Below are 19,032 nucleotides of genomic sequence, written 5' to 3' on the forward strand. Positions count from 1 at the left end.
GTGTATTGTTATACAAATACACTCGCATTGCCTTGAATTTGATGCGATACGATTCACAATTTGCATGTCACAATACGATATATCCCAATACTAAACAAAACGCTATATGTTGTGATATATTGCAATATCAGGAATTACAAATTTCACCTTAAGTACAAAATGGTATAAAATACAATGTATTTCATTTATTTTAAACATGAGAACAAATGGTAACTAAAACTAACTGTATTTCAAGCACAAATATCAAAAATAAGTGGTATGATTATCAAACTTGACTTTGATTCTACAAGATTCTGTTAAGTTCCTAAATTCTTTAATAAAAACTAACCACATCCATCTATCAAATTGTCCAGTATATTTACTGAAAACAAAGCCATTGCGTCGTCAAGTCATTGAATAGTGAGGTATTGGACATTTTTTTGGATCGTTACGATAATCGATTGTTTTTCTCATATCCTTACTTCACTAATAGAAGCACAATATTTTTATGACCCTGGAAAATGCCTACGACTCACAAGTTGAGGAACTCTGATTTATATAACCTGTGATTATTGGTTTATTAACCATTTTCAGGGGCAGAAAACATCACATTTCCTGTAATTTTTTTAATAACCGAAGCAGAACTTTAAGCTCAATCACCTCAGTCAGTGTTAAACACACGTTCTCATTTAGCAACCACATGGTTGCGTTTGTTCCATCGTGATCATCGTCATGTTTATGTATTGGTCCAGGAATCTGCAGAGTCAGCTTTCTGGACTTATTAGCCAACAACTACAGGTTGGTTTTTACTCAAAGAATCATCCATAAAAGGTGGAAAAGAAAACATAAAAAAACATTGTGAGGCATATTTATTCCATTTGCAATAAAAATAAATACATGACATGCATGTAAAAGAAAAAACGCTAACATAAAAATGTGAACTAAAAATATAGAACACTTCAAACAGAAAAGGTTTTATTCAAAGGGAACAGAACTTGGTTCATCAGGTCTTATCTATACAAATTATTTGCAGAGCTACAGCAAAACATTTCAGTAGAAAATACAAAGTAACTTTTTAAATGCACTGTACACGTCCATCATTAAGAAACCAAGCTGTGGCAGCTTCACTTATTAACAACAGACCTTTAATAACAACATTCTTCACCTGGGAGCATTACATCATCATTATTATATGAGTCTATATTGAGGGCACGCCTTGTTTCTACTCTGATCTCACTCAAAGAATCCCCATCTTTCTGGGAACGGGATTCATACTTAGATATGAACCATTCTCCTGCTTCATACCTAGATATGAACCATTCTCCTGCTTCATACCTAGATATGAACCATTCTCCTGCTTCATACCTAGATATGAACCATTCTCCTGCTTCATACCTAGATATGAACCATTCTCCTGCTTCATACCTAGATATGAACCATTCTCCTGCTTCATACCTAGATATGAACCATTCTCCTGCTTCATACCTAGATATGAACCATTCTCCTGCTTCATACCTAGATATGAACCATTCTCCTGCTTCATACCTAGATATGAACCATTCTCCTGCTTCATACCTAGATATGAACCATTCTCCTGCTTCATACCTAGATATGAACCATTCTCCTGCTTCATATCTAGATAGGAACCATTCTCCTGCTTCATATCTATAAGCTAAGCATGAACCAGTCTCCTGTGTCTCTTGAGGCCGTGCAGGCTGGAGAAACCCTTGCTACACACCGCACACACATACGGCCTCTCTCCTGTGTGGGTTCTCATGTGTAAAGTCAAAAAGCAGGACTGCACAAAGCCCTTCTCACAGATGTTGCATTTAAAGGGACGCTCCCCCGTGTGGTACCGTTGGTGGATCTTTAGCTCTGCGGCCGACCTGAACGACTTGTCACAGTCGTCACACTTGTATGGCCGCTCGCCCGTATGAATCAGCGTGTGCCTCACTAAAGCGTCTTTGCCAAAGAAGCCCTTCCCACAGTGCTCACAGGGGAACCTCATGCCCTTGTGGTGGAAGTTGTCGTGTTTGAGGAGACACCTGCGGGACGTGAAGCTCTTGCCGCACTGGCCACAGGTGAAAGTGGGCAGAGGTTTCTCAGAGATGGTTTCGTCAGCGTTGTGCACGCGCTGCACGTGTCGCGTCAGCGTGACGCCGTGTCTGAACTTCTTTCCACACTCCCAGCAGAGGAACGGGTACGCTTTGGTGTGTTTCTTCTGGTGCTCCACCAAGTCCGAGTAGGAGCGGAACCTCTTGGTGCAGTGCAGGCACTGGAAGGGCTGGTAGCCCGTGTGCTTCCACTCATGTCTGATGAAGCGCTTCAGGCTGGTGAAGGTGGACTGGCAGTAGGTACACGTGAACGGTTCTGATGGGTTGTGGATGTCGATGTAGTGCTTGTGGAGGGCTTTGAACACGGGGAAGTTCTCCTCACACTGGTTGCACTGGAAAGGTGTGTGAGACTCTTTGTGCATGGCCAGGGCGTCGGGGTCCCGGACCAGCTTCATACACACCTCACAGTATAGAGGGTTGTGAGTCTGTTTGTGCGACTCCAGAGTGGATTTGTACTTGAAGGCTTTGTCGCACTCGTTACAGCGAAAGATGTTCTTGACGTCCTCCGACTGCTCAGGGTCCACCTGCTGCTCAGTGTAGCAAATGTTCCTCAGGTGGAACCTGAACGTCTGTTTGCACTTGAACTCAACACTGCAGTGAGGACAGTAGAACGGACCCTCAGCCTCTCTGGACGGGACGTAGTCCGGGTCCTGGTCCTGGATAGAACCATCTGCTGGTTGGTCATCGGGGGTTGGGTCACACTGAGCAGTGCTGGATGACTGCTCACCCTCACCCTCAACCTCCCTCTCCCCTTCAGCTTCACCCTCCCCCCCAGCCTCTGGCAGCTTGGCTTTCCTTCCTGGCCGTCCTTTGGACTCACTCACACACTTGTGTATCTGCAGGTAACTGAAACTCTTGTAGGACTTCAGACACAGAGGGCAGATGTACCCTGGGTCCAGCTGACCTTTGGCTGGTACCTGGGACCTAACAAACCTCTTTGGGCCCGTGTTGCTGCCCTGCGTTCTAGCGCTTTTCCTCCACTGTGACAAATACTTCTTTAGCTTCAGCCCTCGGTTCTTTCTTATCGGTCGTTCCCATAATTCATCAGCGTCGGCTTTTCTACCCAAACCTTTGCTTCCTGTCGGAAAGTCCTCATCCAGGGGACGTTTCTTCTTCCTCCCTCGTTTTTTGGGCGTCTTTTCTGGACTGTCGAGCATGGACACCTGGCCGTCCTCTCCGATCATTAACATACCCGGTGGATTCTCTTCCTGGTTTTCATTCTCACTGGCCTCGCCTCCTTCTATGGGATCTTCAATCACTGCAGAGTCGCTCTCAGACTTCACCTCACCGCTCAGACCAAACCACTGGGTTTGAACGCAGTCCTCGGCCTGACCCCCTCCCTCTATGTATACCTCTTTGTTTTCTGACTCCACCTCCATCTCAGTGCACACCGTGTACACCAGGCTGTTCTCTGCTCCCGTTTGATCGTTCAGGATTACTACTTTCTCCACAGAAGGAAGACACAGCGCCGATAGGATTCCACTCTCCACAACACAAGACTCTAAACACAGAGGAACATCATCAGTTATCAGGATTAATAATCCTGATCATGGTACCATGATCATTGATACTTTATGGGTGTCAAACTTTTTTTTAGTTCAGGGACCAAATACAGACCAGTTCAGTAATAAGTGGGCCGCATATTTTAGACGGGAAAATTAACGATTTCCACATTAATGTACCCCAAGTTTTCATTTCCAGTTAAAAATGAGACAAAGTATGGAAGGCATCAATAATATCTCTGCAATAAGTGACAGATCCTTAAATGTCCTTTGATTTAGATTTTTTGACCAATTTTTATTTAAATTGGAGATTTTGTGGAATAATTGGAGAAAAATTGCAGGATTTTGAAAAAAATTTGAGTTCTTTCAAAAACAATTTACAACTGAATTATTTGATAATTTACACAATAATTCATGTTTTCTCTGTCATTTTCCGTTTGTCCCGTGGGCCGAATCAGATGATCTGATGGGCTGGATTTGGCCTCCGGGCCTTGAGTTTGACACATGTGCTTTAAAGGCTTATATTAAATGTCTATTACCATCAATAAGCATACAGTAGGTCACAATGTATGGGCATCCCTTCCCTTGTTTTCTTTTTTTAAAACTGCGATGAAATGCACAATGCTAATTAAACTTGGTTGAGGTAATTGAGAAATCAACCAAACATAAAAGTCAAATTTCATAAAGATTGGTTAATTATGAACCAAGATATCAATTCTTAAAATTTTTGCAAATTATTTTTTGATTTTTCTAACTGATCTATAATCAGTTTAATGGTTTGGATCCCCTCCCATATGTAATGGAATTTTTCATTGCGTACAGTCCATCTTTGGTTCAAATTTTGTTAAAATTTGTTTTGATGCAATTGTGCTAACAAACAAACAAAACACAGGTGAAAATAATAATACAATAGCATTAAAAAAATGTTTTTGTTGATTTAATTCCAAAAGAGAAACTTGAGATATACTAAATTAATTCTATGAGGATAATATATTTCAGAGATTTCATTTTCCTAATAAAAAAAACCCCAAATCCAGTTTGGATGGAGCCCAGCAGCCTATCAAAGCCTAGCTCAGGGTATTTTCCAGGTTCTAACTGGAAGCACCGTTTCATCAAAGAGAAAACACCTTAGTTGCCATGGAAACACAGTCTGTGGTCAAACCTGCTCCGAGCAGGTTTAGTTCACCTCAACATTTGCTGCAATGTTGTTTATCGACTTTAATGACGGATTAAAGTTGAATGTTTTCCGTGACATTCATCTTACCGATGTCTTCTAACTGGCTGACGTCCTTCTGAGAGTCCAGGAGAACTTTGAGCTCCTGAGGCTGAGCAAAAGTCTCCATGCATTCATTTAGAACTAATGACGTGTTGCTGAGCATTGATGCAACCTGAGAAAAGAGAACATTTGATGAGCAATGACACACAGTGGAGGATAAAGCTCCGCCTTCCTCAGATTCATTTCTGCTTTGCCTCGTCAATGATTAAAACGGACAGAAATGACAGATTTCACTTCCACAAATAGAAATGACAACATTGTTATTACTATGTTTAAAACAATATCAAGCAGAACTTTAAATATGACACTAAAGATAGTACTTGTACGCATCGTTCCCAATAAACAGGTGGTCAGAGAGACAGATAATACAATAGATAATTTTCGAAAACTAGCATGATTTTGAAAGTAGCATCCTCTGAGTGCTAAACTTTAACACTAAACTTTATCATTATATATGTGAAAAACATGACTAAAAACTCTGTTAACTCTGTCAGCGGTGGCGTGCTTTGAGTGTGGGCTCATGAACGCGAGGGGTGTCGAGAATGAGCAGGGAGACGTGATTGGTTAATAAAAAAATGAACCGTCTTTTTCATTGGTGGAAGTTTTTACAGGTTTACAGCTGCTACAGATGAAGGGTTTTCTTTGTTCCTTTTTCAGAGCACATAAGATCTTAATTTCTGTCAGGACATGAAGACAATTTCAAACAAAAATTACCTACCATGCCTTTAATTCTCCTACAAATATGACGTAATATGACAGTATTTAACAGTCCATGTCATATCTACATGAAATGTACTAAACCCTTACAACAAGTAATGGAACAACCTCACACATTAACACCATTTTTTTCCTGTAAAATCGTTGGTCTGATCAAAATGTTTAGTAAATTTATCAAACAGACAGACGTCAGATCGTTTCATAGCCTGTAATGAAATCTGATTAGTGAAAGATGATCAAAGGGAAACTAATGCAGAAATGGATAAAATCTGAAATGGAAATACATTTACTGCTTATATATATATATATATATATATACAGTATATACTGTATATATTCTATATTATCTTGACCAATATCCATCTTTCCTTTCAGTATTTGTAATTAGCTTTCTCGTTGGCTTGCTCTCTGTGTCTTTGACTGCTGTAGCGCGTGAATTTCCCCACTGTGGGATAAAATCAAGGATAATCTAATCTAATCCTCAGGTCTCAGAGTGAGTTATCAAGAAAACCTGTCATTTAACAAACGCCGTTAGATGAAACGGCCTCAAGCTTCAAAATAAAAGTCATTAGACTAAACGGCCTCAAATAAAACCACCTCAAGCCGCAAGACACGACATGACGTATTTTGAGGAAACCAGGAATACACATGATGTCATCAATATGTGTTGCATCTGATAAGAGAGTAAAGTTAAAAGCTGTTACTTTATTTATTTTTAATGGTTCAAATATGTCAAGGTTTCATTTAACTATGTATTTATGAATCAAACAATACTATGTTTGCGTTGTTAACGAATAAATGAAACCTTAAAACCTGCTGGAATTAATCAAACAATATGTTGAAATATCTTAACTTTTAAAAAACAATAGGAAAGAACAGCTTTTCAACTTACTTCATAATGTGTACTTCCGATTCCTTCAAAACAAAACGCCATGTTGTGTTATACGGCCTGAGGTCATTGAGTCTTGTGACTTTTATTTTGAAGCCTGAGGCCGTTTCATTTGACGCAGGTTTTGCTGAGTCATGAGTAGGGAAGGGAATCAAAACTGGTTCTTTCTGAGAACCGGTTTCAACTAATCCAATTCCTAGGAATTGTTTGTTTGCCTGCCTGTTAATCCCGTAAACGCGTAACGATAAACTCCTCCAGGTTCTGTATATTGTGTTTATGCTAGCGCCAAGTGAAGCTCCTCCCACCATATAGTTGTTTGCTGTTCACCTCCGAGAATCCACCTCCTCCACCCACAGCTGTGCTGTCCTCCGTGCTGCGTTTGTAGCGTCTCTGTTGCTACGCTAGTCACTTCCTGGTTCTGTACACTCGTGCTAAAGTTGCTTCTTGCACAAACTTTTCTTCCAAAAACAACAAACTTCAGCAAGAACACACACCTGGTCACCAGTTTATGTCCTCATCACTAGTAATCAGACACGGGAGACGGACTGGTACTGATTGTTGTCTTTAGTTTGCACACGCGTGGATTAAAATAGAGCTGATATTCCTGCGGTAAATGAATTGATTGATTGATTAAAGAGACAAATATAATATAATAAAGAGTTAAAGCAAACAAATCAATTTGTATTATTTGATTCCCTCACCCAATGAGAATCGGTAAGGAATCGAATCAATAAGCAATATCAATAATGTAATTGGAATTGGTAAATTCTTATCAATTCCCATCCCTAATTATGAGTGTGTTTTGGTCTGACCAATGACAGAGGTTTTCCTGATACTTCCCTCTGAGAATGAACTAAAACGTGCACGGTACCAGTGTGTGTTGGTGTCTTCCTCATGCACGCTGTCATGTGCAGAGCCCTATAACATCAGTTTGATTTGATTTTTCCAAATTCCATGTTTTCCACATTCAGTTTTAAAATTCAGTTTTTTAAGAAACTAGTGCAGTGCCCGCAGGAAGTATGTATAGCTATAGAAAAGTGGGAGGTCCAGTAGCTTTTTCATGGATGGTTAAAATACCTTGTTTTTGAAGGTGGGACGTCAGGGACATCTAGGTTTGTTGTGTAATGTGTGGAGAGATAATTATTGTGTTTTCATATTTTTAAATAAATAAACTGAGAAAAAGCAACGCAACATTATGAAATTATTCCTGGAGAAACACTATGAGACGCTCCCGTTTACATGGGACCTTTAATTCCTCTTTAATTCAGAATAAAAGTTAAATGCTCTTTAAACTGACCTTGTAAACACTTAATTCCTAATTTAATTCTAAATTAAACACACACACACACACGCAGACAGACATTATTTGCTTTCATACGGAAAAATTAATAACGTTTTTCCAGAAAATATAAGTTTTTAATGCGGTACTAAAAGGTAGACATAAGTTGTAGTGACAGATTATTCTGTTCCTTTTTAATTATTTATATGTCATATAAAGATGTAAAGGATCAATAGTTCCCTGAATCTGATCAGTTTTATTGATTACGTTTTGATCAACTTCCTTTAAATGATCCTGATGACATCAATGCAGACCATAATGATTAAAACGGAAACATTTCCCCATTAAAAAAAATGTTTTTCCTCACGGTGAAGGCGTTTAATTCTGATTCTGTCAATTTCCACGTTCAACAGTGGATTCCGTGTTCATTGGTCAATTCATTCCATGGTTCCGTTAACGTAGGAATTATAGGGCCCGAGGTGTGTTGCTGTTTAAATGAGGTTTTAATCCCTCACCTGTTGTAGAGACTGCGTAGGGAGGAGCTTCTCCAGTCGAGACAGAAACAGCCACATGAGCGTCTGAATAGCTTTGTCATAGGTTGGACCAAAGTCTCCTTCAAAAACCTCCTGAAACATGAGCACAAAACTTTTAGAACACCTGTGACTGATAAACACATTTAATGCAGAAATACGGTACATATCAGAGGTGACTGATTTTAGTTCAGGGGCCAAATACAGACAATTATTATTGTTATTATTGTGCTTTAGTTTGCACTTCCACGTATAAAGAAATGATCACATATGTAAAGCACTGATAATATCAAAGTAGTAATCCATGAAGGAGCTTCACTTTTAATTTATTAGATTTTGTGACCCATTTTTATCATGTAATTTGGGGAAATTTTGTGAAATAATTTAAAGAAAATTGCAGGATTCTGTAAAGAATAATCAATCTTTTAATAATTTAAGATGAAAAATGTCTGCCATCATGTGATATAATCATGGGGGGAAATATGAGCCCTGTTAATATTGTGGAGTTTCCTTGAATTTGTGTATTAATTTGGAGATATCTAGTTGAGATATTTACAACTGAATTAGTTTGTAATGTACACAAAGATTCATGGTTTCTCTGATTTTTTTCTTTGCTTTCTGCTGCTGCGGGCCAAATTATTTGCTCTAAAGGACTGGATTTGGCCCCCGGGCCTTGAGTTTAACACGTGTGGTATATATTAATAACTAATTATCGTCTTCAGAATACAAACTTACCTGGAAAAAGTTTCTTCTCTCATTTGGGTCTCTCAGTAGATTTCTGACCAGTCCCATAAAATGAGTGTCAGACACTTCCTGTTGGACTCCAGTCTGTAAACACACGTTAATGAAAATCAATTCATTTTCACTTTTAGTTGAAAAACACTTCATAAACAAACACACAAGTCCTTTTTTTTCATGTCTGAGATTTAAAAACTATTGAATTCTTAAACAATGAGCATTATTTTTGCCTTTTGTCCCCACTGTAGAGTTACTAATGATGACTCATGATGTGTAACGCTCTCACCTGTACACTCCACAGGGAGCGCAGGTTCTCCATTCGGTCCAGATGAGGCTGAATCACCTGTAGGTCTGCGGTTTCCTCAGAGCGACACAGCTCTAGGATAAGCTGGGGTCACAAAACAGAGAGGGTTACCCCCTTAATTCACCCCAAAACAGAGAGGGTTACACCCTTAATTCACCCCAAAACAGAGAGGGTTACCCCCTTAATTCACCCCAAAACAGAGAGGGTTACACCCTTAATTCACCCTAAAACAGAGAGGGTTACCCCCTTAATTCACCCCAAAACAGAGAGGGTTACACCCTTAATTCACCCCAAAAAAAGAGAAAGTTACACCCTTAATTCATTCCAGAACAACGAGTGACTGAAGCCTTAAACTAACAGACACACACATATATATATATATATATATATATATATATATATATATATGTATGTGTATATATATATATATATATAGGTAAAGTATGATCTATGCATGTTACAGATTTATGAGAAAAATAATCCCCTAAAACTGTGTTTTTAAACCTTGGGCTCGAGACCCCATGTAGGGTCACCTGTAGTTTAAATGGGGTTGCCTGAAATGTTTAGTAATTGATACAAATTTTAATTATTTTTTTTTAAATCACTAATTAAAAACTTTTTTTTTTTTTACATTTTTTAATTATTATTCTTTTGCAAATTAAAACACAATCTTAGACAACTGTATTCTATAATTTCCCTTTTTGTCAAATACAAATCTAGTTTAAAGTTTTTAAACTATTTTTTGTTAAAAAATAATAAAGCGCAGTATAAAAATATCTGAGCTGGCACAACGTGTTCCTTATACTGGATACTCTGTATTTGTAATTCAGTAAAACAAACTTTATCCAAAAATAATTCTAGAAGAAAATAATGTCTTTAGGGTCACACAAATTGTTGGTCTCAAAATGGGGTCACGAAAACCACTGCATTAAATTAAAGCAAAAGGCTTAGTCATAGTTTATGTATTTTAAATAGAGGTGTCCCGATACGATACCGATATCGGTCCGATGTCAGCCAGAAAATGAATATCAGTTTTTATCGGACTGCATCTAAAATCACCGATATAAGCTCTGATAAAATGTTCCGCTCCAGCACTTCTATCTATAGTCAGAGATCTACACTAACTTCTCCAGTCATGACACAGCACAGAATTCGAAGGGGGGCGGGGTTCCAGCATAGGCACGCATGCTAATGAATAGTTAACTTAACTGGCGTACCGTTGTTCTGTATGAAGTAAAGATTGACAATGACTCCAGATATATTTGCTAAATATTTTAATGTTTTAGTGACAATATTAAGTTTTTCTGCAACAAGCAGTGAATGAAATAACAGGTCATTAATTTTATATCATTTTAAAAGATGATGTAAAAAAATGTTTTAAAAAACAGCAAATCATAACAACAGGTTACATGTTTTCTGTTTTATTATTTTACAGAAATGCTGTACTTGAATTAAGTTAACAGTAGCATAACCAACTTATCATCTGCATTGTTTCACCCCATGAATTAAATTCAGAGGGTCCAGCTCTGATAGTGGGGTCTCCTAACCCTCTCCCCCTGGTCAGGGGTCTGTAACCTTTACTCTACAAGGAACCATTTAACCTCATCTCACCTGGATTAAAGTCCTCCTGGAGCCATAAATACCTTCTCTATGAAGACAATACAGTATATTACATTATATACAGTTATATAGAATAATGTTTGATTTAATTTGATGTGATTTATATTGATCATGTAAATTAAAACTTAAAAACAGTTTAAAATGAAATAAATTAACATTAATAAATAAAACAGTATCTTCATCTTCAAATTCTTACACATCTCAGTTTACATGAACACAATGTTTATAAAGATGATTTTTATAGTTAATGTATATGAAAGTCTACAAAAAGTAACATGAATTTAATAACACATGATCATGTGATCAACACATGCTAATTACTCATTTCTTGCCACACATAAAACAGGTGAATTTGAAGTAGGAAAGTGCTGAGTCATTGTACAATGTGATTTATTTTAGGTAAATAAATAGTTATATCTTGATTTTATTAGTCATTAATCATTAATAGTCTCTGTAAAAAATAACTATTTCAATAGTTTTTTTAATGCTATAGGGAGCCACTGTATAAGAGTCAAAGGGCCACATTAGGCTCCAGAGCCACAGGTTTCAGACCCCTGCCCTGAGAGAACCACAGCTGAACATCTGTCCTGGTATCATAGTCCATCAGTTCTGGTCCCTCCATGATGATTCTAATGTGTACGCTCTATTGCTGAGCTCAGCACTTTCTTCCTTCTCAATGTGAGCGTGCACTCAGTGAACGACTCGTTATGTCTGGCTACGTTCATAGCGGAAGTGCTGATATCATATCGCATCAATAACAGTATCAGCCTATACGCAAGGCTGCAACATCGATATCATATCGAAAGTGAAAAAGTTGCATCGGGACGTCCCTAATTTTAAAGTTCTAAAAGTAAAGATTGAACCAATGTAACGCTGTTGTCCCTCAGTGAATCCATAGAACCAAAGTGTAGTCACTGACCCGAGCTCTGAGGCCCAGGATGAGTTCAGCCCGTTGCCGTGCAGAGAGCAGCTGAGGAACCATCTCAGTGACCGTGAACACAAACTCCTCCAGGAGACCATAGTCTGACACCAGCTTCTGTTCCACCGTCTGCCAGATGGCTGCAGACACCAGACGGAGAGGAGACACCAGCAGACGGAGGGTGGACAGGGGCAGAGAGGGACCTGAGGGGACACACACGCACACACACACACACACCAAACCACAGAAAGCACTTATGTCAAATTTAACACTTGTATGGAAGGACAAAAGCTAGGAATGTGCGATATTTTATCGTTATGATTTATCATCAAAAATATTCTCACCGGTAAGAATATGTCATCCCACGATATAAACGATAAATTCCCATGTCGGAAATTAGCGAGGGTCACTGGCCATTTGTCCCTCAATTTAGCCAAGAATGCCCCTAAAAACGTGTTCCACAGGACAAAACTGTCCTTGTTTGTTGTCAACTTATTATTCTCTGGAGCAGAACGTTGTTTACAGAAACTCCGTAGCGAAGCCTCCGCGGCAGCGGTGTGCCCCACCGCCGCTTCTGCCCCTCAACCCTCACACACCCACAGACTACGTCTCAGCTACCTGAAGCTAGCGTGCTGTGATACATCAAGTGAACCAATCCTAGTTCCTCCATCAGATCCACCCAAAGTTCCACAAACACGGGGACAGAGATGAACCTGTAGCAACGATTATGAACTGGAAACTCAACTAAAGCTAACTATGCTAAGCTAACACACCGACACACAGACTGGGCTAAGAGCTAATGCTAAAAAGCTCATGCTAACCACTCGATATAAGGAATAATAGAACAAATAAAATGATTATTGTAATAAAATCACAGAGAGCCACTGATTAGTTTATGGTCAGATTTAACACTTGTATGGAAGGATAAAAACTAAACATGTCACACGTTGTGTGAAATAAATTTTAAGCATAAATAATAATGTCACTATTAATCCGTCCCAACTTGTGAAACACAATATTATGGTGGTTAAATGAATCTGTTCCCACACAATTAAAATCTGTATTTTCTTCCAGAAATAGTGTTTTTGTTGGTTTAGTTTCTTACCAGGGATTTAAAACTTAAGGTTAGTCACAGGTGGAGGAAAGTTGATGGTCTGTAGATGTTGTAGGAGGTGAAGTAGGAAAGTGCTGAGTCATTGTACAACGTGATTTGTTTTAGGCTTGTCATTAATCATTACTAGCCTCTGTAAAAAAATAACTCTTTATTTCAATAGTTTTTTTTTTTTTAAAGCTATAGGGAGCCATTGTATAAGAGTCAAAGGGCCACATTAGGCCCCAGAGCCACAGGTTACAGACCACTGCCCTGAGAGAACCACAGCTGAACATCTGTCCTGGTATCATAGTCCATCAGTTCTGGTCCGCCCATGATGATTCTAATGTGTACGCTCTATTGCTGAGCTCAGCGCGTTTTTCCTTTTTACTGCTGCTCTCATTGTGAGCGTGCACTCAGTGAACGACTCGTTATGTCTGGCTACGTTCATAGCGGACTGCGTGCACTCCAAAGGAGCACATTGTGTTTATACTTAGTGCATTCACCGTTGCATTACCTACAGCGTGCACTGTCTCCTCACCTGCGGCATGGGGAGAGAGGGAGAGGGAGAGGGAGGGAGAGAGGGAGAGAAAGAAAGAGAGAGAGAGAGAGAAAGATGCACTCTGTGGGACGTGACAGAGCGTTCAGCCAAAATAACATCCCCCCTAGACGCACTCGCACAGACGCGACCAGATACGATTTTCACTCGCACACATTGAACATATACTTGCATATGCGACCATTTTGGTCGCAGTCTCGAGCCTTGCCAAAAAACCTGCGTAAATCATCCCTGACTCTTAAACACAGAGCTATCAGTGCCCGTTTAACTTTGCTGTGCCTGTGAAACTCCATCCATTTTTGGTCAAGCACAGCGGCGCTCCGTGAAAACATGAGTTAGCATTAATTAGCTTCACCTGCTCAGAGCGTTGAAACATCTCATCAGAGCTACAGAAGATCTGTGGATAAAGTTGTTCTGTTGTTGTGGACGAGATCATCAGTGATTGCCTGAACATCGTAGATTATTGATAACTTCTGATACTGTAAAATATTCTGACCCCTAGTGGTGAAATAACTGATGCATCCTTGTGTAAATTTATTTTTGTTCAATAATTATGGTCTGGAATGATGTCATCAGGATCATTTACAACGGATAATTAGGACTGTAGAAAAGATCAACGGTGTTGATCTGTCCTCCATCCAAGACTTATACCTGTCCAGGGTCAGGAAATGGGCAGGTAGCATCACTGCAGACCCCTCCCACCCTGCACACAATCTGTTTAAACTCCTCCCCTCCGGCAGACGTTACAGATCCCTGTACGCCAGAACTACCCGCCATAAAAACAGTTTCTTCCCCCAGGCTGTCACTGTGATCAATACTAAACAGTCATAGAGTGTCAGACCTGTTTCTGTGAAATAACCCTGGAACTAAACATAACAACCCTGGATCAACCTGTCACTGAGAATGTTCATGTACATAATATTTAATTTAATTTAAATGTTCTCCTGCACTACTCATCAATACACTACTGCACTATTATCTTATTATTATCATTTATTATTATTTTTATACTATTATTATTATTATTATTATTATTATTATTATTATTATTATTATCTTGTTATTTTATTTAGTTTTGCACATTCTAGTCTAACTACTGTTTATATTTATGTTTATATTTATTATTATTTTTTCTAGTTGATTGTTATTATTTAATGTTTACACTATTAGAGAGAGCACAGTTCACCAAGTCAAATTCCTCGTGTGTATAACATACATTACTTGGTCAATAAAGTTGATTCTGATTCTGATCAGGATCATTTAAATTAAGTTTTGATAAACTTCATTTAACCTAAACAATAAACCTGATGAGATTCAGTAAACCATTGATCCCTGAGGGGAAATATGGTGACTATGACATTAATGCTGTTCTCGTACATTTTTATATGACATAAATATTCAAAAATGAGCAGTAACAATAATCAACGTCACTACAACTTATATCTACCTTTTAATTGTATCTTACTGTATTTTTGACATATTTTGTTTAATTATGGTATTTTTATGTATTAGTATTTATTTTAGATTATATATTTTTTTATGAAAATAAATTATCAATATTTCTAAGAAAAATGAAATTTTAAAAAATTAAAGTGGAAAACATGGAACTTTCAAAAAATAAAACGGAAATTTGAAAAAAATAAAACACGTGTTATAAGGCCCTTATCATAACACTGAGTTAGCTGATGTCGGCACGGCTGCAGCATGGCTAGTGCTGCTGGGGGGGAGAAACTATGCTTCTACATGTTTATCTTTTTTTTGCCCCGTGGTAGTTGTTGTTGTTATGGAATAACCCTCAGGTCTGACAGACATTAGGTATTTATATCAAAGCCTGAAACCGACAATTAAAACCTATTTTTTCCTCATACAAATAACATATTTATGTTTCTTTTAGTGGTAAGCCTGCTTTTATTAATAAACTGTTGATGTCAACATCAGATCAGGGGAGAAAAAAAGCATGTATCAAATATAAGGATAATTCATGTTTTGCAGAAAAAGGATTGATTTAACGATAAAATCGCAAATGCAATTAATCGTTCAGCCTTACTTAAAATCTTTACTAGTATGATCCTTCACTTTATGCAACTTATCTTTAGCCCCTTAAAAAAACAGAACAAACAATAGGGATGTCCCGATACAACTTTTTCACTTCCAATACCGATACTGCAGCCTTGAGTATTGGCCGATACCAATAACAGCACAATCATACATCATTTTATGACTTATTTTGTAGGGTAGAATGTTAGAAGAGGCTTGATCATGTGATGTTACTTTATACTTTTAAAGTGCAAACAATTCAAGTTGACTTCAGTTATTTTTTACTGTCAGTATGTGGTGGGAACAACTGAGGGCGGGGACAAAAACAACAAAAACTTATCGGATTGCTTATATCGGAGATTTTAGATGCAGTCCGATAAAATCCGATATCAATATTGGATCAGGACACCCCTAACAAACAACAGGCCTTTTCACCAGTAGGGTTGGGATTTAGAACCAGAGTCAACATCAGGAAGAGGAACTAGTTCCTCACATTTGGAACCTGTTTATCACACTGTTAAACAGTGACATCATTACTAAAATAAACAAAAGAATAAAATAAAATACACTCTAAAAAAAAAAGGTCTGACGTCAGTTTTGTCTTTATCACAGGTAGAAGGAGCTGCCAGAGTACAGTCTTGGGCTTATGGTACTTTCATAGGGCTGGGTATCGATTTGAATTTCCCACATCAATATAATTCAATTCACTAGGGCCCGATTCGATTCACGATTCAATTCACTTTTGATTCAGTTAAAGATATCACGCAGTACCAATTTTACTTGAATATGGATAACATTCTCGTTAGAACTAATGATGCAAATAGTAGAAACTACAGCTTTATCTTGGTGCATTAGTAAAAATGTGAATATTTACATTAATCATGTACGTTTTATTTAACATGACCTGAGCAGAACAAAACTGCAACGACTTAAGTCAACTCAAAGCAGAGGCTGTGTAAATAAAGTGGTAACAGACATATTATAAACTCAACACATTCTCATACTTTGAGTCTCACAAAGGTTTTGTTCTAATGTTCCAGTGGCTGCACAACAAATATAACTGTATAATAAAACCATAAAAAGAAATACATAATTGTAAATAAAAGCAAACATCCAGAAATTAAACGATTCTGAATTGTCTTAATGGGCGTCACACTAAACGCGTTCAGGAGGTCAAAATTGTGCCTCACACCCGTAGTTAGACACTTGTGCTCATTTAATCAGACGTGAAGGGAGCGCGTTGAGGGGAGGGGCTTCTCTGTTGCTGGTGGTGTCCATACAATTGATGATATTATGATCAGTTATGTTCATAATTCACCCAGTGACTGTGAAGTGGTGGAACATTGTGATGAGAAGGTGGTGTTTCTGGTTGGATGTATTTAGGTGTGACTCAGCGTGTGCACTGTGATGTCAGAGGGTTATAGAGAAGTGTGGGTGAATGGAGAATAAAGTTTGGAGTTCCTTGATGAACACGCCCCCTCCGACTCCCGTTCATCCGCTCTACATTATCCAGAGAGTGGTTTGTCTTTATTTGCACCTCGGCACCATTTCAGGATTCACCAGAGGTGTGCTAGGACGAGAGTCACTTTCAGCGCTACTTCTGTGTTTCCCGTGCCCAGTTTGACGACCTGCATCCGCGCTCGCACTCCTACCAGGACACCAACTACAGGCGCTCTATTCCAGCAAAACAGCCTGTCCATCTGTCCCCGGTTAGTGTTTTTTCTTCTTCTGAATACGTCACGGTTGGGGAACGCTCCTGATTGGTCGAAGCGCCGCGATATGCCCCAAAAGTTCAACAATCCCAACTCCAGCAACGGCTGCGTTGGAGGCGACGGACACACGTCAAAAGCTTGAAATCTCAAGCAATGCTGACTCAGCTTTCAGAGACGTTTCAGATACGCTGACTCAGCTTCAGCTGAGCTATAAACACGTTTCTCACACAGGTTTTTACCCATGTGCACAAAAGCAAGTGAAACACTGGCAACATAGAGCTGTGTCACATAGAGCTGCTGTTTAATGTGAGCATTATGGGTAGTTGTAGTTCAGGGTTTTCATGATGAAGACATTTGTGAAACAAATGTTGCTACAATACAAACAAATGGAGGTTGGTTTGATATTATTGTTCAAGTGTGTTATTATTATTAATATTATGAGAAATAAATATGGCAATTTTTGAGATTATATTATCTACTATTTATTACCACACAAAAGTACCAAAAATTGGTAGCATTGAGTACCGATACATTTCACAGGTTCCAATGTTAAAGGTACCCATCCCTAGATATTATACATCATTTATATGTTGAAGTACAAAAGGGGGCTCAATCTTTAGGAAATGACTATTTATCATATGTAAATCTGCAACCCACTGAGGTCTGTATTTGGCCCCTGAACTAGAATGAGTTGAACGCGTCTAGGCTGTGTTTACAGCTGTTTACAGGACATTAGGAAGGTTTAGTTTCCACTAGGGCTTCACAGTGTGTTAGCATAGAACTGTGAAATAAGAATAAGGTTAAACTATTGACAGGAATTAACATGTGTTAATTTATAATGAATAATATCAGGTATTAGACACAGTGAGTACTGCAGCCTAATTTTAATATTTAAGGATAAATAACGATGATATTCTGTTTTCAATGAAGTGCAGGTAACGCAATCCACCGAACCGGAAACGGACCCGCCTGGTCATAAACAGCACCGGAAACGAACGCCGGTAGAACCAGCAGTTCTCAAACACGGGTACGTGTCCTAAGCACACACGTCACGGTGACACCATGAGCCACTGTCACTGACTAAACCAACTAACTGTTTCATAAAGTCACTGGTAAACTGTGCAATCCTCCATGCTAGCATTAAAGTAATCCTGTATTTACCTAGCATTAGCATTAGCATCAGCGGTGTGAGAACTCTCTAGCGTTGATTAAGTGGCCAATAATAAGCAGATACTACAGCTGATTACGTCCATAAATGAAAAAACAACAAGTCCGGGTGTTAAAATGTTTTAAATACAGAGTTATTCGCATTAAACCCGTTGTTCTGGGCGCTATTCCCGCGCGCGGGCAGCGCTGCGGCCTCCACGGACGGAGCCGCATTAAGCCACTCTACTCACCGCTAAATTCGTTCATCTTCCCGGTTCACAGCAGCGACATCACACTACGGACAGCAGCCCGCGGTCCGTGGCCCTCACACGGTCAGGTCTGTCTCCCTGGGGCTGATGACGCGCCGTGACCGGAGCCTCACGGGCAGGCGAGGTTTGTGCGTCAACGACAATCGACGGTCCGTCGGGTTTAGTCGTCCGACTACCACAAGCTCAAGATTTCCGCCTCATTACTTCATCTTTTTTATAAAATAAGTTAGATATTTTATATAAACCAACAAAAGAGCATTTTTGTCATGTATTTCTATCAGGGGTAACACATTAATAATAACCATTGGAAAATATTATACGGAGGTAGACATAGATTTATTATTATTATTAT

The 19,032-nt window shown here is 38.8% G+C and overlaps 1 protein-coding gene across 1 annotated transcript; it reads right to left on the reverse strand.

The window, feature by feature from the left end:
• Positions 1 to 937: 937 nt before the first annotated feature.
• On the reverse strand, positions 938 to 18,826 carry LOC114481702 (zinc finger protein 629-like). The gene is made up of 7 exons (XM_028476694.1): positions 18,663 to 18,826; positions 11,868 to 12,070; positions 9,311 to 9,412; positions 9,022 to 9,114; positions 8,272 to 8,382; positions 4,860 to 4,983; positions 938 to 3,594 (listed from the first exon to the last, which is right to left on the reverse strand). Exons 1-7 carry the CDS (start codon positions 18,676 to 18,678, stop codon positions 1,652 to 1,654), a joined length of 2,592 nt encoding a protein of 863 aa, XP_028332495.1. The 5' UTR covers positions 18,679 to 18,826; the 3' UTR covers positions 938 to 1,651.
• Positions 18,827 to 19,032: the final 206 nt, after the last annotated feature.

This window comes from Gouania willdenowi, chromosome 19 (assembly GCF_900634775.1).
Source record: "Gouania willdenowi chromosome 19, fGouWil2.1, whole genome shotgun sequence".
NCBI lineage: Eukaryota > Metazoa > Chordata > Actinopteri > Blenniiformes > Gobiesocidae > Gouania > Gouania willdenowi.

Coding starts and splice junctions, on each gene's coding strand:
- LOC114481702 (XM_028476694.1), bottom strand. Junction 9,413..11,867: donor TCCTGGGCCTCAGAGCTCGG/GTCAGTGACTAC, acceptor TTGTGACCCCAG/CTTATCCTAGAGCTGTGTCG. Junction 3,595..4,859: donor CAGCCAGTTAGAAGACATCG/GTAAGATGAATG, acceptor CTCTGTGTTTAG/AGTCTTGTGTTGTGGAGAGT.